Source organism: Callospermophilus lateralis, chromosome 2 (genome assembly GCF_048772815.1).
Source record: "Callospermophilus lateralis isolate mCalLat2 chromosome 2, mCalLat2.hap1, whole genome shotgun sequence".
Lineage (NCBI taxonomy): Eukaryota > Metazoa > Chordata > Mammalia > Rodentia > Sciuridae > Callospermophilus > Callospermophilus lateralis.
The window spans coordinates 7,419,776-7,446,016 of NC_135306.1; the positions used below are offsets into that span (position 1 = coordinate 7,419,776).

General features: G+C 55.8%; 2 protein-coding genes across 8 annotated transcripts in view; both read left to right on the plus strand.

Annotated features, from left to right (window-relative positions):
• The window catches only part of St6galnac6 (ST6 N-acetylgalactosaminide alpha-2,6-sialyltransferase 6), a 13,007-nt gene extending 2,489 nt beyond the window's left edge, over positions 1 to 10,518 (plus strand). For 4 of the 7 annotated variants that reach the window (XM_076845420.2, XM_076845422.2, XM_076845423.2 and 1 more), the window contains 5 exons: positions 122 to 212; positions 2,640 to 2,819; positions 4,155 to 4,561; positions 8,398 to 8,505; positions 9,094 to 10,518. In XM_076845420.2, coding sequence (XP_076701535.1) covers positions 122 to 212; positions 2,640 to 2,819; positions 4,155 to 4,561; positions 8,398 to 8,505; positions 9,094 to 9,361 — 1,054 coding nt within the window. In that variant the 3' untranslated portion in view covers positions 9,362 to 10,518. Of the gene's footprint in view, positions 1 to 121; positions 213 to 2,639; positions 2,820 to 4,154; positions 4,562 to 8,397; positions 8,506 to 9,089 lie in introns of all 7 variants that reach the window. The other 3 variants (XM_076845421.2, XM_076845425.1, XM_076845426.2) reach the window with 3 other exon arrangements.
• A 5,010-nt stretch (positions 10,519 to 15,528) lies between these two features.
• On the plus strand, positions 15,529 to 25,342 carry Ak1 (adenylate kinase 1). Its single transcript, XM_076845408.2, has 7 exons — positions 15,529 to 15,613; positions 18,041 to 18,079; positions 19,408 to 19,443; positions 19,617 to 19,780; positions 20,370 to 20,486; positions 23,950 to 24,141; positions 24,251 to 25,342. Exons 2-7 carry the CDS (start codon positions 18,073 to 18,075, stop codon positions 24,317 to 24,319), a joined length of 585 nt encoding a protein of 194 aa, XP_076701523.1. The 5' UTR covers positions 15,529 to 15,613; positions 18,041 to 18,072; the 3' UTR covers positions 24,320 to 25,342.
• Positions 25,343 to 26,241: the final 899 nt, after the last annotated feature.

Genomic DNA, 26,241 nt, shown 5'->3' on the forward strand with positions numbered 1-26,241 from the left:
GACAGTGCCCTGAGCTTAAGTTCTGAGCAAGTAGGAGAGCTGAGGAGGTGGAGGAGGGAGGCCTTGACCAGCTGGACCCAGGGAGGGTGCCCAAGCCATAATCCTTTCTGGTGGCTTGCAGGTGTGACCCCACATCCCTGCCCCCTGGGCCACCTGCAGGACGTTGGCCCCTACCCCTCAGCAGACGCCGGAAAGAGATGAGTAGCAACAAAGTAAGTCCCCATCATTCATAATCCATCCCCCCTCCCGCCGCCATGCTGGGGATGGAACCCAGGTCCTCACACATGCTAGGCAAGGGCTCTACCACTGAGCTCCACCCCAAGTCCAGGCCCCTTCATGTCTTATCCCCATTTGAGCTTCTCGCTGTCCTCTATGGAATGGGCTTCTTTAGACTTGTCTCTGGCCCTCCTCCATGACTCTTCCCTGCTGAGGAGTGGCTGATGCTTGGGAGGCCAGGGTGCAGAGCCCTGCTTCAGTCATCCATCTGCTGTGTGGCTTTGGGCAAACTCCTGCCTGTCTCTGGGCCTGGGTTCCCTTGTCTTGCCAGGCTTGATTGGTCTATCTGTGGTGAAGGACTGGCATGAGGCGACCAGAGTGCTGGGCAGGAGGCAGGGTGATGGGGAGAACAGTGTTCATAGTCACAGATGACACAATGTGTCAGGACTCCTCATTCATTCATTCATGTTTCTGAGCACTTATTATGTGCCTGGCCTGCACACCCCTTCTCTTGGATCTTACAGCCTTGGCAGAGTGTGAGGTTTGGAGACAGGGTGGGGTGGGGTGGTCAGATTAGTCTGAGCCCAGAAGGAAGAGGTTGTACTTTGAACAGAGGACGTTTAATGTAAAGAATTATGAATAGTAACAGGGCACTGGAGTAACAGGGGTTTGGAACTTGAAGGAATACCGATGGTTCCCAGCCTGGGATTTAGAATGGTTTGAAAGGATTTTTGAGTTTTGATGGTGCAAAAGCTACATGCATTCAGTAGAACCCATACTTCAAGTTTTGAATTTTGGTCTTTTTTCTGGCTGGCAATATTCAGAGTACTACTTTCCCATGATGCTGGCCAATGACAGTGAGCCACAGTTCCTAGTCACCCTGTGATCACAAGATCCACGCTATAGGACACTATGTTGCTAAGCTAGGATGTTTGGTGGAGTAGTTATAATGTATCACCTGCATTTTCCACTTACAATATTTTCAGTTTATAATGGTTTGTCAGGACATAAAGTCAAGGAGCAGCACATATAAGGAGTGCCAGCTTCCAAGGACTGAGACCCAGACCTGTCTGGAGAGGGCACAGCTGCAGCCCACTGGGGCCGTACAGAACTGCCTGGGAGGGGAAGCTGCTGGTCTCCGAGTGCTGGGGCAGTTGGGTGCGGATCACGGCAAGAGCCAAAGCCGCGGTCCTGACGACAGGTGCCTGCCCATGCCGCAAGCCCTGCAGTCTCTGGACGCTGGAGAAGATGCATGTATTGGGGAAGCAGTGGGCACTTCAGGAGTTCCCCAGAAAGCCCACCAGAACCAGACCCCAAAGCCTCTCCTCCTGCAGCATCTCTCCAGCGCCCTCTACTGACAAAACACAATACACTGCTGCCTGGCCAGGGAAACTATTTAAAGGGCCCAGATCCATTTTCCTAGAGCAGGCAAAACAGATGAGCTTAGAAGTGAGAGGAAGTTCCATTGTCCCTTGGTATTCCCAGGAGACTTGTTCCCGAATCCCCTGTAGATACTGAAATCCAAGGCTGTTCATTTCCATTATATAAAATGTTTAGTATTTGCATATAATCTACACGCATGCATCCTCCTATAGACTTAATTTTTTATTTTTTGTCAAGGCTGGGGATTGAACCTAGGATCTTGCACATGCCAAGCAAGTGCTCTACCACTGAGACACACCCCCACCCCCTCTCATATACTTTTTTTAAAAAAATATTTTATTTTTAGTTGTAGATGGACACAGTACCTTTATTTATTTATTTATTTTTAATGTGGTGCTGAGGATTGAACCCAGGGCCTCACACTTGCGCGGCAAGTGCTCTACCACTGAGCCACACCCCCGATCCCCATGTACTTATTAATTCATCTCTAGGTTACTTACAATACACACACGTTATGTAAATAGTTGTTGTGCTGTATCACGTAGGGAATAGTGACAAGGGGACAAATCCTGTCCATGCTGGGACAGATACAGCCAGTGTAGGCCTCGTTACACTTGCAACCCACAGGTGGTTGCATCTGGATGCAGATGTGTGGGGGCGTGCCTGTTTCCATACCTTAGGGAGTTACTGTTTGGGGAAGACTTGGACCCTCCTGCATGGATGGCCACCGTCCCTAGGCATCTTTTTAGCTGCCTGGGGAGGGAATCCTGACACCCACTTCCAGTCCAGCAAACCTGTGCTTGAGCTCCATCCTGGAATCGGGGGCATAAGGCTGACCAGAGTCCTTAGAGCTCCTGGTCTGAGTGAGCAGGTAGTGGTTTGAATGGTCTGTGCTGTTAGAAGGGGACTCGGGGCTGGAGGAGGAAGTGCCCAGGGTGGTCCTGAACAGTGAGCACGGGTGAGCCGCACAAGAGGGCCAGCAAGGAGGCGGGTGCTGAGCCAGGGGGCACCTGGGCCTCACTGCCCTTTCCCCTCTCCAGGAGCAGCGGTCAGCGGTGTTCCTGATCCTCTTTGCCCTCATCACCATCCTCATCCTCTACAGCTCCAACAGTGCCAATGAGGTCTTCCATTACGGGTCCCTGCGGGGCCGCACACGCCGGCCTATCAACCTCAAAAAGTGGAGCCTCACCCACGGCTACATCCCTATTCTCGGCAACAAGGTAGAGCGGCCCCTGGGAGCTGCCTGGTGGCTGATCCCCCCAGCACACCAGCACTGCTCCCTCGTCTTCTGCCACGTCTTCCCCCATCTCTCCCCCCCTTCTCATCCCTCCTGAAGGAAAGGATGAGCCTTGGAAGGCGAGGCCCTGGCCTCCAGTGACTTTAACCCTGGCTGCTTTGGGACCTTGGATCAGCACCTCTCTGGGCCTCAGTTTCTCTCCAGGGCCTTTAGTAGTAAAATTCCACCATCTCCTGATCCCTCTGGGGAGTCCACATGGGCTTGGCAGCAGGGGTGCTGCGCCACACAAATGCAGCAAGGATGGTGGCTGTCCCTTATCAAATTCTGCTATGTGCCAGGCCCTGCGATCCTCAGTGCTCCACAGGCAAACTGTGAGGTCAGCATTATCATCTCTTGAAGAGATAGGATTCCAGGTGCAGTGGCGAATGCCTGTAATCCCAGCAACTGAGAGACTGAGGCAGGAGGATCACAAAATTGAAGCCAGCCTCAGCAACTGAGAAACACCCTGTCTCAGAATGAAAACTAAAAAGGCTAGGCGTGTACTTAGTGTTAGAGTGCCTTTGGGTTCAATCCCCAGCACTGGGGTCTGAGGAAAAAGAGATGGGGTAACCCAGGCTCAGAGGAGTAAAAGTTGCTTTTCCCAGGCCACACAGCATGGGAAGGGAGGAGCCAAAGTTTTCCCCAACCCCTGCTGAACTGCAGCTGTGTAGAAAGGCCAGATGTCATTCCTGGCCCCCCAGTGGTCTAGTGGTTAGGATTTGATGTCACTTCTGAGTCCCTGGTTTGTTTGCCAATCAAGTCATTCCTGGGTACTTCTGGGTAGCGATGAAGTTCAACTTGTAGCCAGGCACAGTGGTGCACACCTGCAATCCCAATGGCTTGTTAGCTCTGCCCAGCCCGTCCCCTGCCTGCCTGCTGCGCCTCCTGTCTTGAATACTCTTCCCCAGGTGACTGCTTCTCATCCTTGGGGTCTCAGCTCTGAGAGGCCTCCCTGGAGGACCTTTCTAAAGAAACCTCTGTTCCAGTGGCTTCTGATCACCTGCCCATTTTACTTTTTTTCTAGCATGTTTTCCATTCACTGTCTGCTTCCCTGACTGTGAGCTCTGGAGGGTAGGAGCCCTGTGTCCTGCTCATTGCTCTGTCCCCAGTGTTTGGCTGTTAGCTTTCTTGTGTAGATACTTGCTGGATATGGAGTGGATGGGCTTCAGCTTCCCTGTTTTTAAAACAGGCACAGTGACTTCTGGTTCCTGAGGCCTGTGCAGGGCACCGGGCCCAGCCCTGAGTGGCTGTGATACTGTTGACTTTCCTTGCCCCCCAGACACTGCCCTCCCGGTGCCACCAGTGTGTGATTGTCACCAGCTCCAGCCACCTGCTGGGCACCAAACTGGGCCCCGAAATTGAGCGGGCCGAGTGCACCATCCGCATGAACGACGCGCCCACCACGGGCTACTGGGCCGATGTGGGCAACAAGACCACCTTCCGCGTGGTGGCCCATTCCAGCGTGTTCCGTGTGCTGCGGAGGCCCCAGGAGTTTGTCAACCGGACCCCCGAAACTGTGTTCATCTTCTGGGGCCCTCCGAGCAAGATGCAGAAGCCCCAGGGCAGCCTCGTGCGCGTCATCCAGCGGGCAGGCCTGGCCTTCCCCTCCATGGAGGCCTACGCCGTCTCTCCCGCCCGCATGCAGCAGTTCGACGACCTCTTCCGGGGTGAGACAGGCAAGGACAGGTACCAGCCTCCCACCCGCCCCCTCTGACCAGCCCTGTGCTCCTCAGCATGCTCCTCCCAGAGGCCCCAGGCTCCTGCATGCACTGCTCTGAAGCCATAGTCCCTTCTGGCCACCCTCTGGTCAGGTCTCCTCGGAGAGTCCCCGTCACCTCCCAGTTCTCAACATGGTCACCTCCAGCACGTTCCCATGGCTGCCTCTAGTTCTTCCCAGGAGAGCTCCTGCACCGTGCCCAAGGGTGGGCCTGACCACTCCCCGCATGCCTTCCCATGTGCTTTATCCCCAGTGACTGTCCCCAGCATGCTCTTCTCTGGTTAATCTCCCAGAAAACTTAGATCAGCACCCTTCAGGATAAATATCACGTGAGCCACATGCGGAATTTAAACTTCACAGCAGTCAATTTAAAGAGAAAAAGAAAGGTACATTTAACTTTAATGTATTCCATTTAACTCAGTGTGTAAAACATAGCTCCTGGGCATATTCTGTTGGATTTATACCTAAACATTTAGCCATTTTTGGAGCTATTGTATTTTTTTTTTTAAATCTGTTTCCAGTTGCTCATTGATAATATATAAACATATAATCGATCTCTCCCCCCATGCCATGGAGGGATTAGACCAGGTCCCACACAAACTCAAGTGCCACCTAGTTACATCCCCAGCCCTTTTGACTTTTTCATTTTGCAGTACTGGGGGTGAACCCATGGGTACGCTACCACTGAGCTACTCCACCAGTCCTTTTTTAGTGTTGTTTTATTTCAGTTTTTTGAGACAGGGTCTTGCAGAGTTGCTAAGACTGGCTGCAAACTTTCAATCCTCCTGCCTCAGCCTCCTGAGTTGCTGGGATTATAAGTGTACATCAATGTGTTCAGCTGAAATATGATTGATTTTTTAAAGATTTTTTAAAGATAGATACAATATCTTTATAATTATTTCTATTTATTTATTTATTTAAATAATTTCCCACAATAATACCTTTATTTATTTATTTTTATGTGGTGTTGAGGATTGAACCCAGGACCTCACATATGCAAGACAAGTGCTCTACCACTGAGCTACAACCCCAGCCTTCTGATTGATTTTTTTCTAAATTTGTTTTAGTTGTAGATGGACACAATACCTTTATTTATTTGTTTATTTTTTATTTATTTATTTTTTTTCCTTTTTTGCTTTATTTATTTACTTTTATCTGGTACTGAGGATCAGACCAAGGGCCTTACACATGCTAGGCAAGCGCCCTACTGCTGAGCCACAACCCCAGCCCCAATATGATTGATTTTTGTGTTGCTTGGTTCTAGAAGATTTTTGTAGGTTCTTTAGGATTTTTCTATGCAGATAATCATGTATGCAATTAAGAATAATTTTGTTTTTTCATTTCCAATCTATGTCTCTTATCCTCTTATTTCTTTTCTTTTTTTGGTATTAGGGATTGAATACGGAGTGCTTAATCACTGAGCCATATCCCCAGCCCTTTTTATATTTTATTTAGAGATAGAATCTCGCTAAATTGCTTCATGCTTTGCCAAGTTGCTGAGGCTGTCTTTGAACTCATGATCCTCCTGCCTCAGCCTCACAAGCCAGTGGGATCACAGGTGTGTGCCACCATGCCTGGCTTCTTATTTCTTTTTTTTTTTTTTTTGCCTTATTGCACTGGTTAGGATTATCAATACAATGTTAATTGTGCTGAAATTGATAAGAGCAGACTCCTTGCTTTGGTCTTTGTTAGAGGGAAAGTAAGCATTCAGTCTTCCATTATTTTGTTTTTATTTGTATGAGGTACCAGGGATCGAACCCAGAACCTCACACATGCTAGGCAAGTGCTCTACCCCTGAGCCACAACCCGGGCCCAAGGAATTTCTTTTCATAGTTTACTGAGAATATTCTACCATTACTGGGTATTAAATTTTATTTTATTTTTTTGGTAGTAATTGATATAATCACATAGTTTTAAGGCCATTAATAAGTAGATTATATTGCTTTTTTTGTACTAGGGATTGAACCCAGGAGTGCTTAACCATTGAGCCACAGCCCCGGCTCTTTTTCTGTTTTGTTGGTTTACTTGTTTGTTTAATTTTGAGACAAGGTTTTGCTAAAAACAGCTCTTTTTCTGTTTTGTTGGTTTACTTGTTTGTTTAATTTTGAGACAAGGTTTTGCTAAGTTGCTTAGGGTCTCAGTAACTTGCTGAAGCTGGCTTTGAACTTGTGATTCTTCTGCCTCAGCCTCCTGAGTCGCTGGGATCGCAGGTGTGTGCCACTGGGCATGGCTGTTGAATCAGCCTTGCATTTCTGGAATAAACCCCAATTGGTTGTGGTATACTTTCCTTTTTATATATTTCTGGTTGTGATTTGCTAATATTTTGTTGAGATTTTTGTTTGTGTTCATGAGAGAGATTGGTCTGTGGGCTTTTCAGGGTTTTTTGGTCGGGTTTGTTGTTGTGTTCTTTGTTTGATTGATTGATTTTTGCAGTGCTGGGGATCAAAGCCAGGACCTGGCACATGCTGGGCAAGCCCTCTACCTCTAGATTACATGTACCCAGCCCTTGTAGGTTTTTTGGTACTGTCTTTGCCTGGTTTGGGTATTAGGGTCAAGCTGGCCTCAAAAAATGAACCAGGAAAAGTTCCCTTTCTGTTTTCTAGAAGAAACTGTATAAAATTGGTTTTGTTTCTTTTTAAACATTAGGGTTTCCAGTGAAACTCTCTGGGTCTGTAGTATTCTTTTTGAGGAGTTTTGTTTTGTTTTTGGTTTCTGGTGCTGGGGTTAAACCTAGGGCCTCAGGCCTGCTAAGCACATGCTGTACCACTGAGCTACACCCCAGGTCCCAGAAGTTTTTAACTTTGCATTTGATTTTTTTTTTTTTTCAGGTGGTTACAAATTATACAGATTGTGTATTTCATCTTGAGAAGTTTGTGGGTTTTCAGGGACTGGCCCATTTCATCTAAGTTGTCAAATTTATATATGTAGCTATTTGTGGAATTTTCTTATTATGCTTTTAATGTCTCACTAGAAGTTTTGTTTTTGTTTTTTTGGTACTGGGGGTTGACCCAGAGGTACTTTACCACTGAGCCACATCCCTAACCTTTTTTATTTTTTGAGACAGGGTCTCTCTAAGTTGCTTAGGGTCTCTCTGAGTTGCTGAGGCCGACCTCGAACTGGTGATCTTCCTGCCTCAGCCTCCAGAGTCACTGGGATTACAGGCAGGCACCACTGCACCCCAGCTCTGCCAGTGTTTTTTTGTTTTATTTTTTAATAAATCTTTTCAAAGAACCACCTTACCCCAAATACATGCCAGATATTTTCAGTTCAACATAAAATCAATATAAAAAAATTATCAGTGACATATCTAGTTCTCTTTTTATACTATCCAAGAAATCACTGTATCTCACGCTCACAACACCTGTCCACTTCACATCAAGAGATCAGTCTCCGCATGTGGCTCGCGGCCTCTTCGGGGGAAGCACAGCCCCGGGCCTTGCTTTCTGCGGCTTATCCTGAGCTGTGGCTGCTCTGGCAGACCTTCTCTGACTACTCTCCCCTTAGGAGTTTGTTCCTGGTGCAGGCGCAGCTGCTTTTGGCATGCTCTGTGGTCATGATCCCTCCCAGCCTGCCCACTGCGGTCAGCCTCCTGGGTTTCATTCCCAGCATGCTCTGCTCCTGCCCTTTCCCTCAGAGGAGCCTGCTCCCACAGCAGGGCTGGACAGGGGTCCAGGGTGCATAAGTGGGGGTAGGGCCCCGGTGGGTGGGTGGGTGGGAAGAGCTTCTGGGAAACCTTGTGGTTGGACCCTGCCTGTTCCCCACCCCTGCCTTCGTGTCCCTGATGGTAACCCCTCTCTGTCCCCAGGGAAAAGTCCCATTCGTGGCTGAGCACAGGCTGGTTTACCATGGTGATTGCGGTGGAGCTATGTGACCACGTGCACGTCTATGGCATGGTCCCCCCTGACTACTGCAGGTGAGCCTCCCGGCCAGTGCCCACTCCGTGTAACTAGGCACTGGCTGCAGGCTGGAGCTGGGGGCCTCAGTTGTGTAGCATTCAGGTTGTGCTGCGGAACCTGGGCTCCCTGGAGCCACCTGGGCCTCCACCCCTCGCTCAGCCAGTTGGTGTTTAACAGTAGTGATTACTGTATGAGAAGCCCACCAGCTGTCAGCCGTACTGCACTGCGTGCTGATCACACGCCACACGTGCATACCTTACGATCTTGCTTATTCTTCCCAGCTAAGGGACCCTAAGGGACAGGGATTGTCAATTTCCCCATTTCACCAATGAGGAAAGCTGAGGAGGGTGTTTTGTGAGGTGCCTAAGGTCTTGCAAACAGTGAGGGGTGGGCCAGACTCCAGAGCCCCCTGCTTCCACCACTGCCACCCCCGGAAGAAAGGGAGAGGTCCGCTGCATCAGGGCAGCGGACGGAGATGCTCACTGATAGGGAAACTATAGACAGGGAAACTGAGGCCTGGGATGGCAGGGGTCTGCCCTGCTGAGGTCCTGGCAGGTGGGGGGCCCAGCCTGCCCTGATGCCCCTGTCTGCTGTGCCCCAGCCAGCGGCCCCGCCTGCAGCGCATGCCCTACCACTACTACGAGCCCAAGGGGCCCGACGAATGTGTCACCTATATCCAGAATGAGCACAGCCGCAAGGGGAACCACCACCGCTTCATCACGGAGAAGAGGGTCTTCTCGTCCTGGGCCCAGCTGTACGGCATCACCTTCTCCCACCCCTCCTGGACCTAGGCCACCCAAGGGGCTCAGGAGAAGTGGGTCTGGGCCCAGCCACTCCACCGTGGGTCATCTGCTGACCAGCCAAGGCTGCTAGAGTGTCTTCTGGCCAATCAGGGCCTTGATGAGGGTGAACCCTCCGGCCAGTCAGAGGTCTTGGGGCATCTCGGCCAATCAGGGATTTGGGATTCTTTGTGATTTATCAGGCTGTCAGGGGAATCTGTCTTGTCCAGTCAGGGTCTGAGCGTAGTCAATCAGGGTCTAGGGGTTTTTCTGAGTCAGTCTGAGGCTAAGGACTTATCCTTTCCCATGAGGCCTTGGTTCAGAGCCCCAGGAATGGGCCCCAAATCACTCCCTTCTGGGACACTGGGGTCCTGTCCCAAGGAGCTGTGAACTTACCGTTGCCCCCTCAGTTCTCAGCATCAGGAAGGGAGATCGTGTGGGGGTGGGAACTGTCTGGAGGCTGGGTCAGAGAATTCGTGGGTTTATGGAAGTTATTGGGAGGCCCATGAGGTGGGAGGCTGGTGTCCAGGCCACGCTTGCCCTGAGTGGCCTTGGACAAGCCCCTCCACTCTCCGGGCACCTCTTCCCATCCAGGTTCTCATATGGGACCTGAGACCCTCCCACCTCCCCCACTGCTGCCCTGTTCTCAGGAGACCGGGTCCTCCAGCTGCTGTCCCTCACTGGGGGCCCGGAGCCAGGGGGCAGGAGCGGCTTTCCCCACCTCCTCCTGGAAAACTTTAGGGTATTTTTGCGCAAACTTCCCCGGGGGAGGGAGGACTGGGGTGAGAGTGGGGCCCACCCGATGGTCCCAGCTCTCAGCTCAGCTGCCGTCGCTTGGAGAGCCAGGCTTCCTTTCCTACCCTCAGGGGAGAGGTCTCCACCTGTCAGAGGAGCCCTCATGGCTGCGAAAGGGGGATCCCAGCCACACGGGGGCTCATGCGGCTTTTGTTTAGAGATGCCAGGGGCTTCCCACGGTCTCCCCCAGGCCGGCCTGGGTGGCTATGGGAGCCAGGAGCCGTCCCAGCTGGGGCTAGCTCCTCGCTCGGGCACTTTATGAAGCGGGTGCTGGCGGGGATGCGTCTGCTCCCTGCTCTTCCAGAGCCCGGAGGGGAAGGACTTCCAGGAAGAGGCAGCGGAGCTGGGGGCGCCTGAAGGCCAGCTGCCGGCCATTGCACACAGGGGTGAGGGGGGCGTGCCAGCCCCAGGCCTGGTTTTGTAATGATTTGTAAAGGAATAAACACCTAAGCTCCAGCCCTGTGTCCTGTGTCTGGGGTAGAGCTCAGCTCTGTCCCAGTGGCGTGTGAGGGGTGTCCTGAAGACTTGGCCCACAAGCTCTGGGCCCGAGCTCCTAGAGGAGGGGACCGAAGCTTTCCAGCCGACTGGTGAGTCTTGGGTCCGGATCTGACGGCTCTGGGGATAGGCGTGGAACTAAGCCCACCTGCTTTCCTGGGCCCCACCTTGCCCTGAATGACTTTGGACAAGTCACATCACCTCTGACACTGCCCTCTAGGACCTCAGGTTCTGAGGAAGGGAGGGAAGAGTCCCTGCGGAGGGTGGGGACAAGCAGCCCCGGGAGGCAGGTGCAGGGGAAGGGAGGGACAGTCAGGGAGGCTGAGGACCCAGGAGGGAGCTCTGAGCCAGAGGGAGCTGCAGGCCAGTGGGGCCGGAGGTCAGCTCCCGGGTTTGGGACCTGGAGGGTTAGAGAAATTCCCTGCCTGCCCCACAGGAGGGAGTTCAGCGGCTGCTGCCTGGCGGGGTGTGGTGAGCTGAGGGCTTGAGTTTACGGCAGCCTCAGCAAAAGGGCTCTTCCAGGTCGGCTGGGAGAAGGGGTCCCTGACTCCAGAGATTACAACCTGTTTAGACACCTAAGATGCCCTTGGGAGTGCAGCCTAACAAAGGGCGACTGTGAGACAAGGGCTTGCAGCCTGCTGAGACCTGCCAGGGGCTGCTGGGGTCAGGAAAGAGAGCTCTCCCCCGGGAGCCGGGCACTGGGCCAGCCAGGATGGTGAGCCATGGGGGCCGGGAGGGACCGGGAGGGCCCGTCTGCCTCTCATTTCACATGCTCCATAGGTGGCCGAGCCACTATTAGCCGGGATTGAAGAGGGAGGGACAGTGGGTAGGAGGAATGCCCTGAACTGAAATCGGGTGGTGGGACCCACAACCTTGCTCTGTAGCAGGGAGGTGACAGCAGTGGGCAAGGCCGTGAGAGACGAGGCTCTTGGGGCCAGATGGCAGAAGGCCAGGAATAGCCTGAGGGTGGCCGAGCTTTAACCCTTATCTGAGAAGCCCAGTGGGACCGCAGAAGGTGGGAAGGTGACAGGGCCCAGGGTCTGACCAGGCCCAGTGATGACTGTGGCAGGGTCCTGCAGGCCAGGGACTCCTCGCAATGACATGACGTGGGGCGTTGAGACCTATCATGGCACATTTCTAACTCTGTGCAAAGACTTCTGGGAAAGAGGTTTCTGAGTGACATTTCTCCCAGAAGCCGTGGCTCTCCTGCCTGCCCACTGGTAGGCATAAAGAGGAGGTACACAGGTGTCAAGAGGGGGTCACTTGCTGGCTGTGGACCTGGGAAGGTTCAGTTGAGCATCAGGAGGTGGGACTTTGGTGGAGGACGCTGAGGGCAGGAGGCCCAGGAGGCCGGGCATAGTCCAGCCCAGCTCTCAACCCCTCAGGGTGGTTCTCATCGCTAAGGTTAGCTCTGGAAGCCCCTCTCATGGCCCAGTCCTCTGCGCTCTGAAATTGTCACTGGTCAGGACCAAACCGCCTCCCCCTTGTCATTCGCAGCCTCCTGAGCCCACCTCTGCCCCCACCCCTCCCGGTGGTCCCTGAGGGCCCCCTGCTTCCTCATCTCTTGGAGAGGGCACCACCCCACCCTTCCCCTGAGGAGGGGTCTCACCGTGACCTCCACCAGCTGCAAACCCAGAGGGCACTGTTCCTTCTGGGTTTCTGTGCAGCTGTTTCCTGGGGAAGGCCACCAGTGGGGCCCACGGGGCAGGATCCAGCTGTGAACCTCAGAGCCAGGTGGTTCCAGCGTCACTTCCCCTGCCCAGGGCTTGTTTTCTTTAATCAAAGTACTTGGAATTCTTTCCTTAAAGTATTTTAAAAATGGTTTTGAAAACTGATTTCCTTTTTGTTTGCTTATTTTTTTAGTTTTTTTAAAATTTGTTTTGCTTAGTTACACATGACAGACAGTACAATGATCTTGACATATCATACATTTGAGGTATTTTTTTTTAATAAAATAATTTAAACTGAACACATGATATAAGGTAGAAAGTAGGGTATTGTCACTTGTGTTCCCTGTTGAAAGTCCGGGTTAAACCAGGCGTAGGCATGGGGCTGGCCTGTAGTCCCAGCGACTCAGGAGGCTGAGGCAGGAGGATGGCAAGTTTGAGGCCAGCTAGGGCATCTTAGCATGAGCCTGCCTCCCTCAAAATAAAAATTAGAGAAGGGCTGGGGCTTAGCTCAGTGGTAGAGCACTTCATGCAGGAAGCCCTGGATTCCCTCCCCAGCGCTATATAAAGAAGAAAGGAAAAAAGTCTTGAGTCTAATTTTTTTTTTTTTGAGAGAGAGAGAGAATTTTTTTAATATTAATTTTTTAGTTCTCGGCAGACACAACATCTTTGTTTGTATGTAGTGCTGAGGATCAAACCCGGGCCACACGCATGTCAGGCGAGCACGCTACCGCTTGAGCCACATCCCCAGCCCTTGAGTCTAATCTTCCAGATTTTTCCTCTATGCATTTTTTTTTCTTTCCCCTTTCTTCCCTCCCTATTTTTCTTTTTTTAGCTTGTAGCTGGAAAATTAAATTTTGAAACTTTAATATCCCAACAGTAGTGGAAAATCTCCAGATCATATACAAATAATTAAAGCAAATACTTCATTTTTTTTTTCTAATTTAAAAAGTGTATTTATTTTATTTTAAAATGTCGTAGAACTGGTGCAGGTGGTGCACGCCTGTCATCCCTGCAGCTAAGGAGGCTGAGGCAGGAGGATTGAAAGTTTGAGGCCAGCCTCAGCAACTAAGCAAGACCCTGTCTCAAAATAATCCTTTCCTGTTCCCCAAAACCCCTGGCAACTACCATTCTTCTTTCTGATCCCATGAGTGTGACTACTTTGGGAACTTCATAGAAGTGGAATCATCTTTTTGTGATAGACTGATTTTATTTAGCCTGCTATCTTCGAGGTTCATCCATGTTAAAGTTGCCTGGCACATAAAGGAATCGTGCTTGTTGTAGAGAATATGAAAAAAACTTGGGGGAGCCTTTTTTGGGGGTGGGTACTGGGGATTGAACTCAGGGGCACTCGACCATTGAGCCACATCCCCAGCCCTATTTTGTATTTTTATTTAGAGACAGGGTCTCACTGAGTTGATTAGCGCCCTGCCATTGCTGAGGTGGCTTTGAACTTGAGATCCTCCTGCCTCAGCCTCCCAAGCTGCTGGGATCACAGGTGTGGGCCACCGCATGGGGCTTGGGGGAGCCTTTTAATAAGAATTGAAAGTCTCACCTTCAACCAGGGGTCACAGGCCCACACTCACCCTCACCGCTTTGCTTCACCAGCTCTCAGATGCTCTTGCTTTGGTAGTGAGACAACACTATTTTAATTTTGCAAAGGTAAAAAAAAAAAAAAAAATCTGGGAATGGATTTTACACGTAGCTGAATGTTTAGAGCAGTTTGGATGCAGCTGGGATGAGATGGCAGATGCGGGTTTTGTCTGTTTGTAAGGCTTGGCGTGTCCAGGGCCTTCCACCCCACAAGCCACCAAGAAACATCTGGCTGCCTTTCTCTTGCCAACCCTACCAGAGTCACCACCTCCCCACCTGCCCTAGCTCTGCCACCATCCCAGCCAGTCCTGGCTGGCACTAGAAAACCTTCCTGTATGAATTTTGGGCCCACGTTGGTTGGATTCCTTGAAATGGATTTCTAAAAGCGGAAGAGCACTCTGGAAGTTTTGATTTGCATAATCAACTTGCATTGCCAAAGGCTGTGCCAATGAGAGTGGCTGTCCGGGCTTCCAGAGCACCCCCCCCAAATCCTCCTATACAGACTGACTCCCAGTATCTGCCCTCCCTCAGATGAGGAAACTAAGGCTTCAAAAGTGAGGACTTGCTTGCCGACACAGGTGGCAGAGCTGGGACTAGACCCAGGCTGCGGTGGTTCTAAGGTGCCACCACCTAAGGTGTTCTCATCCTTCTGTTTACTCACTCTCCTTTTTTTTTTTTTTTTTTTTAGCTGTAAATGGTCACATGCCTTCATTTTATTTATTTTTATGTGATGCTGAGGATCGAACCCAGGGCCTCACATGTGCTAAGCGAGTGCTCTACCACTGAGCCACAACCCCAGCCCTACACTCTGTCTCTTACTCAGACACCTTCCGTGGCTCCCTAGTACCTACAAGACAAATCCCAACTTCAGTCCACCCTGTCATTTAAGGCTGCTGCTTTCAAGGTCTCCGTGGTTGAAGGTGTGAGTTTTGAGTTGGTAGCCTTGGGCTCCAGTCCCTTCCTACACTACTAAGCACCTACACTAGGTGCCAGTCAGTCACCCTGGGAGCCTCTGGGTAAACACATGGCTTTCTAACAGGAACTTCAGCAGACTCTTGAACAAGCCAGCCTCACATTGGTCCCCTGAGTTTAAGGATTCCAGACGGTTGGAGTCTGCTGCTCTGCCCGGGTCTTTTATCAGTATTGTCAGAACCCCATCTGGTCCCAGTGTCCCTCACCCAGCTCACTCTGGTGGAGCTGCCCAGCACCCCTGTTGGTGCAGGCTGATTTATAATTTACCCAACCACTAGGTCTTTGGGGTCCCGGGGGGTGGGGGGGTGGGGGTGGAGTTTCAATCTCAGAGGAACTTGCAGGTCCCCTCCCAACAGGGGAGCGGTCCCCAGGTTCTGGGCAGGGTCTGAGCAAGGGCTGGATCCCAGGGCCCCCGCATGCTCCCTGCCTGCCCTGGCCCTTCTGCCGCCAGTGCTGTATGGGGTATTGTACAGAGCGCCTCATTCCTTGGGTCTCAGTTTTCCCAGGGGGACAGTTTCCTCCCCTGTCCCCCTGCAGTGATTGGGATACAGCAGAGGTGACAGGAATGGGAAACCCTCGGCACACTGTCCAGTGCTGGGCAGGGCGCGCAGGGGCAGCCTTGCCCAGGCTTCCCATCAGGGCTCCACTGGGTCCAGTCCCCCTCCCTCCTCTCCCTCCCTCCGTCTCTCCCTCCTGCCATCGCCAAGCGCTGGCTCCCGGCATGCTGCGCGCTGACAGCCTTATAAATAGTCGCCTTTGCCGCGGCCAGCAGGACCGGCAGGGCACGCACGCCGACGCCCACTGCACCCTCCCGGCCGCCGCAGGTCAGTGCAAGACCGTCCATGGGATGGGGGAGGGGCACCTCCGCGGGCGGGGACCAGCCTGGGGAGGGTGTGTGGCGGGCCACCCTGGGGCTCTGTGTGTATCCATGGTCACGATCTGTGTGCCCTGCTTATCCTTGTTCCCCAGGCGCTGGGTCTTGTGCCACACTGTGTGTGCCTTTGTGTGTGTGTGGGGGGGGCAGCCTGTCCCAGTCCCCCAGACCCCTTTGTCCTGGCGTTCCTTGTCCCTGCCCTTGGCATGCTCCAGCTGGGGCCTAGGGGTGCTGTGGCTGGCCCCCCTGTCCCGGAGGACCTGCAGGGGCCTGTGTGCTAGGAAGAGCTCTGCGTGTCACTTCAAGTGCTGGGAGGACCAGGAAGCCCCTGGATGCTTGGCTCCTGCCCCAGTCTCTTGCTCAGTGGGGGCCTGGAGGGATCCCCGCATCCATGGGGGTCTCACTGCAGCCCTTTTCATCCTTGCACCCCCCACCCAGGACTCTGCAGCAGCCAGACAGGCCAGAGAGGGGACACTGGCTGTCCAAGGTCACTCGGCTGGTGAAGGAGTTGGGATTTGAACCCTAGCTTCCTGCCGATCACTGGGAAGTGACTCTTGAGTCAGAAGCTGGGAGACCCAGGCCTTCCCCAGTCTCACCTGTGATTGGGTTTAAGTCACTGTCCCTCTGGGCCTTGGCCTCTCGGGCCACCTAGCAGACCAGTCTTCCTAGGGGTGCTGGGACCCTGAGCTGGGGGCCTTATAAGGCCTGGGTGCTTAGCCCGTAACCCAACTCCACCCTGGACCCCTGGCCTCCAAGAGGCCTCTTACCACCCAAGTTATTTTGGACCAAGGAAGAGACAGATGCCCGAAGAACAGAGGGGCTTAGGTTACCAGGAGGGGGTAGGGTGGTGCGGGCTGTCTCAGGTCTTCCCTGTGGCTGTCCCTACCCTGGGGACACTCCCCCTCTCCTGGGCAGCTCCTTAAGCACACTCAGCAGGACAAGCCACTATAACTCATGTCCTGGAGCAGGGTGACTGTCAGCAAACTTGCTGAAGATCCCATTGCTGGGGTGTAGGTGCCAGGCCCCAAACAGCAGAAAATGCAGTCCTGGCCAGGCAAGGTGGCACACGCCTGTGAACCCAGGGACTAGGGAGGCAAAGGCAGGAGGATCAAGGCCAGCCTCTCCAACTGCCTCAAAATAAAAAGTAAAAAGGTCTAGGGCTGTAGCTCAGTGATAGTGCACCCCTGGGACCAATCCCCAGTACAAAAAGGAAAAGAAAAAAAGGAAGGAGAAGGAGAGAAAAAGAAAAAAAGTACTGGTTGCTCTGCAGAAAGTCCAGAGAGGGCGCCTACTATGTGGGGGTGCAAGTGCAGTCCAGCAAGGCTTCCTGGAAGAGATGACACCTGGCTGAGGTCTAGACCATTGCATCGCGGGGGAAGGCCTCCTAGCACTGGGCAGGACACGCACGAGGGCCTAGAGGGGGACATGGCCACGGTGGTGATGAGAGAGCAGCGGGCAGCTCCAGTGTTAGGCAGAGCTGCAGAGGGTGACAAGGGCCAGATCTCTGGGTTCCTGCCAGCTGTGTTGAGGGGCCCAGGCTTTATTGAAGGTTGTCAGCAGGAGTGCACACGCTGACCGAGGCCTCTGGCCATCCTGCCCAGAGCTGGGTGGGGGCTCTGGGGCTGACTGCTCAGGCAGGGGTCAAGAGTGAGGGCCAGTGGGGGCGCAGAGGTCAGTGGGGGAGGGGAGGGAGGGGAAGAGTGGTTGCTAAGAAGGCCGCTGGGGACCCTGGGGTGGTGGGTGGCTGGCAGAGGGGGGCTTGCAGGTTCTGACATGGGGAGGTGGGGAGGCCGGAGGGAGGGCAGGCAGGACCGGTGAGGCAGAGCCCCCAGGGGGGAGGGCAGCGCTTGGGGTTCTGCATAGGGGCCGGAGCGGGGCACCACCTCTCTGTGAAAACTGGAAAGGGCTGTGTCCCTCAGCTCCTGCAGCTTCCCCACCTCTAGCACCTGTGTCCTGGAGTGGGCCCTCCGTGCAGACCGTCCCTTCCAGAGTGCCCTGAGCTCCAGCCTGCCGTCCGCCTCCGGGGCCTGGGGATGGGGCCTGGGGATGTCGCCAAGGTGCTGGGCAGACGCTGGCCCTGCCTTCGTTCATGGGAGCAGCTCCGCAGCTGCCCCACCCCTCGGCACAGCCGCCACCCTTGTCCTCCAGAGCACCCGGGGGGACAGGAGGGGCCTACTGCCCTCCTGGGATAGGTGAGGCAGCGGTCGCCAGGGAGGAGAGTGACTTTCTCCACGTCACCGCCTCCTGGGCCTTCCCTGCCCCAGCCCCTCTGCTTTCCAGTGGTGCGTGTTGGGGCCTGACAGCCGCAGGGTGTGGCTGGGGGAGCTGAGTCAGGTGGGAGGACACCCCTCACCCCCACCCATGCCTTGTCTTGCAGAGCGCTGACCCGGCTCCTGGGACGTCGGCAGGATGGAAGGTATGCAGCTCCCCCAGCTCTGCCCCTGCCTGGGCCTCAGTGTGCCCATCTGTTCAGGGGGTGTGCTCACGGAGACATTCTGGGGGGCAGTGGGAGGCAGCTCTGGGGCTGCCAGAGGTGGCCTGTCTGGGACCCTCCAGCGTCCTCCTCTGGCCTCTCCCAGAACGTGACAGCTCCAAGATTAATTTTAGAAGCCACAAGCCCTCCTTGAGGCTTCGGGGCCCAGAGCTCCCCTCCTACGCTGGTATTTATAGAGCTGAGTCCCTGCCTCTTTCTGGAGAGGCTGGTGCCAGGGAAGGGGCCCGCTCTGTGGAGAGGTGTGCCCCATGCCAGGCCTCACCAGGGCCAGGCAGTTCCTGCCCCTCTCTGGGACTCCGCTTCCCTGTCATCAGAGGAGTGGGCCATGGGGAGGTTCTGGGCCCTCCTGGCTCCTGCGCGTTGGGACCTGGAGGGAGACGCGGACAGGCAGACGGCCCAGGTGGCTGCCCTGGCTCTGGCAGCACCACCCGTGCAGTCCCTGGCACTGGGCCTTGGCCTGGGCGGCCCTTAAAGGAGCTGGGCAAGCCCGGTGATCCCCTCCTCCCCTGGCTCCAAACGCCAGCCGCCACTGGGCCTCCTCCAGGCCGGTGCCCTTCACCAAAGTCCTTCTTCTGGCAGCTCCCCCAGGGCCCAGCTTGTGGTGGGGAAAGCCCTGGAGACAGCCAGGGACAGAGGGCCAGCTCGGGCGGGCACTTCTTTCCTGAGGTCACACCCACCACAGAGCGGGACCGAGGAGCCGGGGAGTCCAGGAGAGAGCCCCAGCCGGCCGGCCGCTGCCCGCCAGGCCTCCGTTCCCAGGCTCAGCGGGCGGCCACTGTGCTGAGGCCTTGGAACTCGAGCTCCCCTCCCTGGCTGGGCAGCAGCTCCTCGGCCACCGCAGCCCTCTTCCCTGGCAACCGTCTCCATGGAGACATATGTTGTGGTTGCCAACCGCACTTCAGTGCTGCCAGGGCAGGCAGGCCATGGGCTGGGCCAGGCCTGGGAGGGAAGGGATAGGGGATACCGCAGAAGGGGATCATGGGCTGCTGCACATCTGGGGACCCCAGGAGCAAGGAAAACGAGGCCACAGATGACAGCCCCTGTAGTGCAGCCCCCCACGGGGAGGCACCCTGGGAGGTGGCCAGGCTGAGAGGTCTCTGCAGGCCCCCTGCCTGGTCCCTCCACCCTGACCCCTCCCAGGCCTGGCTTTCACTCCCACCCCGGCTCCTTCTACAGTCTCTTCTTTGGGGTTGCAAAAGTGCTTTTGGCTACTGCCAGGGACTGAGCTCTGCTCCTCCGTCTCTCCACAGAGAAGCTGAAGAAGACCAAGATCATCTTCGTGGTGGGTGAGTTGCAGGCAGGCGGGTGACAGGGCAGCCAGGGAGGGTCAGTGCGGGCTCTGGAGGGTCCTGGGCCTGCGAATGTACTCTGGGCCTCTCCCTTGCTGGGGGACCCCGAGAGCCCCTGCCCCTCCCAGGGCCCCGTTTCTCAGGGGTCCTGAATAGATGAGTGCTTGCAGGGGGGCCTGGCTCAGGGAAGGGCACCCAGTGTGAGAAGATTGTGCAGAAATATGGCTACACCCACCTCTCCACGGGGGACCTCCTGCGGGCCGAAGTCAGCTCAGGCTCCGCCAGGGGCAAGATGCTCTCGGAAATCATGGAGAAAGGGCAGCTGGTGCCACTGGTGAGTGGGTTCTCGGGGCCGGGTCGGGGAGGATGGTGGCCTTGCATGCATGGCAGCCAGAGAAGCCTGTGACACAGACAAGGTTGACCTCGACCCTGCCTGGCCCTGAGTCCCCATTGCGCTCTGCAGACAGTTCTTCCCGGCAGCTCTAAGACCCTGCAGGACCTGCCCTGCCTGCTCTCTCCGTCCCCAGGCTACCTTGGCATTTCTGTCCCCTCAAGGAGCCACGCTCCTTCCTGCCTGGAACATTCTTTCTCACTCAACTTTCTGGCCTCTGGCTCTCCAGATCGGAGCGAGGACCCCTGGTTCCAGGCTGCCTGAGCTGCCCCTTCTCTGCCCACAGCCTTACCTAGGGGGCCATGAGCCAACCGTGTCGTCCTCAGTGCCCAGACCAAGGGCTTCCGAGGGCAGGGAAGGTCTGATCTGTCCGGGGCCCAGGGCAGGACCTGGCTGGGAGGGGCCTGGGGGAGCCAGGACGGGCCAAGTCCTCCCAGTCAGGAAGGCTTGCTGGGCCCTGCTGGAGGGAGGGAGGGCCAGGGAGAGGATGGGGAGGCGGCTCAGCCCACTTCCTCCCATGTGGTGCCCTCAGGAGACCGTGTTGGACATGCTCCGAGACGCCATGCTGGCCAAAGTCGATTCTTCCAAAGGCTTTCTGATCGACGGCTACCCCAGGGAGGTGCAGCAGGGAGAAGAGTTTGAGCGGCGGGTAAGGCTCACGGTTGGCCTCGGGAGCCGCGCTACATGGGTGGGAGGGGGCTGCTGGGGTGAGGTGAGGGGTGAGGCCAGGAAGGCTTTCTGGAAATCTCGGAGGAAAGGTGTAGAAGAAGGGGAGGTCGCAGGCTGGGAGTTCACGGACCTGAGCTCAGGTCCCAGCTCAGCTGCTGGAGACCTTGGGCCAGTCGTTTCACCTCTCTGAACCTCAATTTCCCCCTCTGCAAAGTGGGGGGACAAGTTACAGCTGCCTTGGGGGGAAGCATGAGGATTAGTATGGTGGCAGTGTGGGGCTTGGCACCCCGTAAACACAGTCCGAGGGGCGGGGAACCTCACCGCAGAGCTAGACAGGCAAGGCCGTGCGGGAGGACAGGACCCTGGGGCGGGGCGAGCATGGCTGACGCAGGAGAGGACCATCGCACTCGGCTAGAGCCTCACATGCCAGGAAGGGGCATCGGTCCCCTTTCAGGGGCCACGGGGAACCCTACTGGAAAGGGAGGCCTTGGGCGCGACGGCTCTGAGCTTCCCAGCAGAGGCCCCGTCCGTGGGGGACACTCACACAAGCACCCACGTGAACACAGGCACGTGTCCCATGACACAGGAGCAGCACACCATCATGCACACGTGTACACAGACGCACACACATACCCGAGGCCACAGGTGTGCACAAGTAGCCTCACACGTAAGACAAGGCCCATGGTGCACACAGGTGTTGGCGGAGTGCACATGTAAGCCGAGAGACACACACGTGAGCACACGTGGTCCATATGTGTGCGCTCTATTTAGACTTGTTCAGGGCCAACGGAAGCAGATGGGGCCGCAAGTACCTAGGAGGGGAGATAGCAAGAGTAAGGGGAACTGGGGGTCCCAGTGGGTGGGGCAGGACCAGACCCCCAGCCCACTCCCCATCTCCATGGGCCTCATCTAGGGCAGGAGACTATATTTCTTGACTTCTAATTGTCTGCAAGACCTCAAGAAAACGTCTGCCCCGGCTGGGCACAACGGCACATGCCTGAGTCCGAGCAACTAAGAAGGCTGAGGGAGGAGGATCGCAAGTTGGAGGCTAGCCTCAGCAATTTAGCAAGACCCTGGCAATTAGCAAGACTCTGTCTCAAAATAAAAAGGTTAGGGGATGAGCTGGCTGTGTGGTGCATGCCTGTAATCCCAGCAGTTCAGGAGACTGAAGCAGGAGGATCAGCAACTTAGTGAGGTCCTAAGCAACTTAGCAAGACCCTGTCTCAAAAAAAAAAAAAAAAAAAAAAAATCTGGGGATGTGGCTCAGTGATTAAGTGCCCCTGGGTTCAACCCCTGTACCAAAAAGGAAGAAAGAAAGAAAATGCTGTGCCCCTGGCCTCAGTTTCCCTATCTGTGAAATTGGGGTTGGTTGGGCTTCCTTTGGGGTGGGATGGTCAGATGCCAGGCAACCCTGAGGGACATCCTGTCTTGGCCACATACATCAGCTGTGTGAGGTCACCTGTGACTCTCAGGGCCACATGTGGAGATGGTGGTTCACACTTCTAATCCCAGCCACTTGGGAGGCTGAGGCAGGAGGATTACAGTTCCAAGCTAGCCTCAGTGATATCCAGTCTCAAATTATAAAAGCGCTGGGGATGTAGCTCAGTGGCAAAGTGCCCTGGATTCAACCCCAGTATTAAAGGAAAAGGAAAGGAGAGAAAATGAGTTAATCAAAGTCCCTATCCCTGCTGTGGACACTCCTGAGAGTGACAGGTCCTGTGGTGGCCTCCAGGAATCTGGACAGCTGATATTCTCAGCTCTGGACACCAGGGGGCGCCAGGCTCTGTGGAGGGAGGAAGGGTAGGCCCTGAGGCTTGCTTACCGGGCCCCAGAGCCCAGGGCTTTCCTGGGGTTGGGCAGTGGCCCAGCACCCACTCCCCTAGCTGAACGCCACTGTCCTGGAGGGGAGACAGGCCTCCCATCAGGACACCCTGCCCAGGGGCTTCACTGCCCTCGGGGATGCGCTGCCTCTGTCCAGGTCATATAAAGACTGCCGTGTGGCCCTGTGGGCTCGGGAAGCCAGAGACAGAGCCTGGTCCCCAGGAGCTCAGCAGTGATGGATGGCGGGCGGGTGTGGCCTGGGCTGGGCTCAGCTTTGGGCCATTCATGGTCTTCTGTCAGGTAGAAGCTGTGGGTTGTCCCAGGCCAGGGTGCAGGGGACAAAGGCAGCTGAGCTGATTCTGCCAACCCTGAACCCCGGGGGACAGAGGGGTGTGACCGCCAGGAAAGTGAAGCTCAGAGAGGGCAAGCAGCCCCCCAGGGTACACAGCTGGGCGGAGGGGAGCCAGGGGGACGTCCAGTCTGATACTGAAGGTCAGGCTTTGACTTGTCAAGGCAGCGTCACTTGTGATGGGGGGCAGAGAGACTAGAAGGGGGGACGTCCTGACCCAGCCCAGAGGTTTCATAACCACGGGGCTCTGCCCCTCTTGGATACCCCAGCAGACCACTGTAGGTCTGCTGGGTGGTCCGCTGGGAGACCTGTCTCCTTCTCCCTCAGGGCATCCCAGGATGCTCCGCCAGGCCTGGGGACATCGTGGTGACTGGGTGGCAGGATCACTACTCTGAGGAATCATGGTCAGGGAGGGAGGGGCCGCCATTTTTCTTTTTTCTTTCTTTTTTTGGGGGGGGGTACCAGGGATTGAACCCAGGGCACTCGACCCTGAGCCACACCCCACACACCTCAGGGTCTCACTGAGTTGCTTTGGGTCTTGCTAAATTGCTGAGGCTGGCTTTGAACTCGCTGTCCTCCGGCCTCAGCCTCCTGAGCTGCTGCGTGCACCACTGCGCCCAGCGAGAGGCTGCCACTTCTGACTTCAGTGTGGAGGCCACCTGGGCAGGGGACCTGTGGAGGGCACTGGGGCCAATCGAGGCAGAGCTGCAAGGCCTTACTCCTTCCTGCCCCGCCAGGTCATCCCCATGGTGACAACTTATCCCAGTGCTAGTGGTGTGCTCAGAGGCGGGGGACCCAGCTGCCCTCCCCGTCCTTATCCCTTGCTCCCCTATCGAGCCCTTATCCAGCCAGAGGGTGGGAGACAGATGCCTCCCTGCTCCTGGGGACTCCAGCCTCATGGGGAGAGGGGCACTGGATAAATGACCAGAGGACAGAATAAGAGGGCCATGTCCCGGGGACTGGGGCACTGGGTGCACTAGAGGGGTGATTAGTGAGGACTGTGCAGACAGGGCAGGGAGGGCAGGGCATGGCCCCGCAGGCCCTCTGGGTTTGGTAAGAAGAGGACTTTCTTTGGGCTTTGTCCTGAGGGCACTGGGGAGCCATGGAAGAGGTTTGAGTAAGGGAGTGGCGGGGAAGCTTGGGTTCAGGAAGGTCCCCCAGGCTGCTTTGGGGACCCAAGACGTGTGAGGCCTCAAAGGTGGGGCAGTGGGGAGGGGGAGCTGGCCCTAGGTGGCAGGAGCAGGGTCCCTGTGACGTGGTGCCCCGCTTGCAGATCGGACAGCCCACGCTGCTGCTGTATGTGGACGCAGGCCCTGAGACCATGACCCAGAGGCTCCTGAAGCGCGGGGAGACCAGCGGGCGTGTGGACGACAACGAGGAGACCATCAAGAAGCGGCTGGAGACCTACTACAAGGCCACCGAGCCTGTCATCGCCCTTTATGAGAAGCGAGGCATCGTCCGCAAGGTGGGGCAGGAGTGGCCTGCGCCGTTGTCCCCGCCTCTCCACCGAGCCTGCTGGCCTCGTGGCCACGTGGCTGGCCTCTGCTGTCTCCCTCAAGGCCGTCTCCCCGCAGGTCAATGCTGAGGGCTCCGTGGACAGCGTCTTCTCCCAGATCTGCTCCCACCTAGACGCCCTGAAGTAGCCCCACGGCCTCCCCAGCCCGGAGCCTTCCGCCGACTGGAGGCCGCGGTTCAGCCTGGGCCTCGCCCTGCTCGGCTGCCAGACGCGCGGGGACCCTGGACTGGATCCCATCCGTGGACAGCTGAGCACTAAAGGAACTTCCTGGGGCGTCTGGGTTTTATTCCTCTTTCTTTGCTTCCAGTTGGAGTTGCTTCGTCGCCCACCCGGCCTCGAGCCTCCAGCCTCTCACCCTCCCTCTCCTGCTGAGCCTCTGGCTCCCCTTTTGCCCCCGTCCTCCTCCAGCCCTGGCGGGAGGCCCAGGGCCCTGCCCCAGGCGGGATGTGCCCTGCCCAGGTTGCACCAGGCAGCGGAGAGGCTGGGGACCTTGCTCTCAGGGTCTCAGTTCTGGCCTGGCCTCTTCTGTGTCCTGGCTGTGTGTCCTCAGCCCTGCCCCTGCATCTCTCTGAGTGTTTTCTGTGCAGGCCTCCACCGGGGCCGGGGCTGGGCTGCAGCAAGCTGAGAGTCTGCGGACGGTGGGACCACGCACAGGCCTCCTTGGTCCTGAAGCTCCGAGGGCCAGGGAGGGAGCCGTGGTCAGGTCCCCTGCCCAGCACCAGCCCGCTCTGCCTGAGCCATTTCTGAATGTAAAGGAGGTTGTGCCTCCCCCTGCCCCGCACGGTCAGTGAGGGGGTGACAGTGACCAGCCTCTGCAGCCGGAGCCAGAGCAGCCTGGCTTAAAGGGCGCAGGCCCAAGCCAGGCTGGGGACAGCCGGGTCCCCTGAGAACCAGCTTTCTTCCCTGTCCTCTCCTCCTTTGACCTCATCAGCGAGAAAGGCTCAATTTGGTGCTTACCTGTCTGCAACACCTGTCCCCGCCCCTCGGGCTGCTGGGAAGCCAGGGGAACCGGATGGCCACCCTGGCCTGGAGGACACCACTCGGGCTGATTGTACTCAGTTGTGTCCCTGTATTTATGCAACTGGCCCCGCTTCTCCCTGACATTGGTTATTTAAACTTTCCTTTAAAATAAACATATTTAAGTTACAAAGGCTGAGTGTGTTGACAGGACACGGCGACCAGGTGGGGGACCAGGAGCAGGGAGCCTCCTGATGGGGCAGGCTTCGGGGGAAGGCCGCCGCGGAACGGCCAGCCTAGGACACAGGTCACTCACGACCTCCTGCTGCGTGTAGTCTGTCCCACTGAGGGCACACACTCCTCTTGGAAACCAGTGTCGTGTGAGGTCAGTGTAGGGAGGGGGGGACAGTCTGGGGACAGTCCCCACCACCACCTTGTGTCTTCGCCCTGACTTTGTCAGCACAAGTGAGGCCTAGTTTATGAAGAGCTAACCTGACCCAAATCATCCAGCTCGGCACCCCACGATCACTTCACTCACTTAAACCACCACAGGGGTCCTCGGTACCTGAGGGGGGGGCACCGGGCCTCCTGGGTCCTGAGGTCCACCGTGCTCAGGCCCCCTCCATAGAACCGGGTGGTGCTCACACAGAACCAACGCACATCCTCGGGTGGACTTCATTCTGTTTATTTTTCGGTACTGGAGATTGAACCGAGGTGCGCTTAGCCACTGAGCCACATCCCCAGCCCTTTTTTAAATAAATTTTTTAGTTGTAGATACATTCAATACCTTTATTTTTATGTGGTGCCGAGGATCGAACCCAGTGCCTCACACATGCAAAGCAAGCAAGCGCTCTGCCACTGAAGCCACACCCCAGCCCCCTTTTGTTTTTTATTTAGAGACAGGGTCTCCCTAAGTTGCTTAGGCCCTAGATAAGTTGCTGAGGCTGGCCTTGAACTTTTGATCCTCCTGCCTCAGCCTCCCCAGCCCCTGGGATGACCGTGCCTGGCCTCCCGTGTTGCCTCTAGATGACTCGTCACACCCAAGACAGCGCAAACGGCTGAACTGCATTGTGTCTGGATGAAGGATGGAGG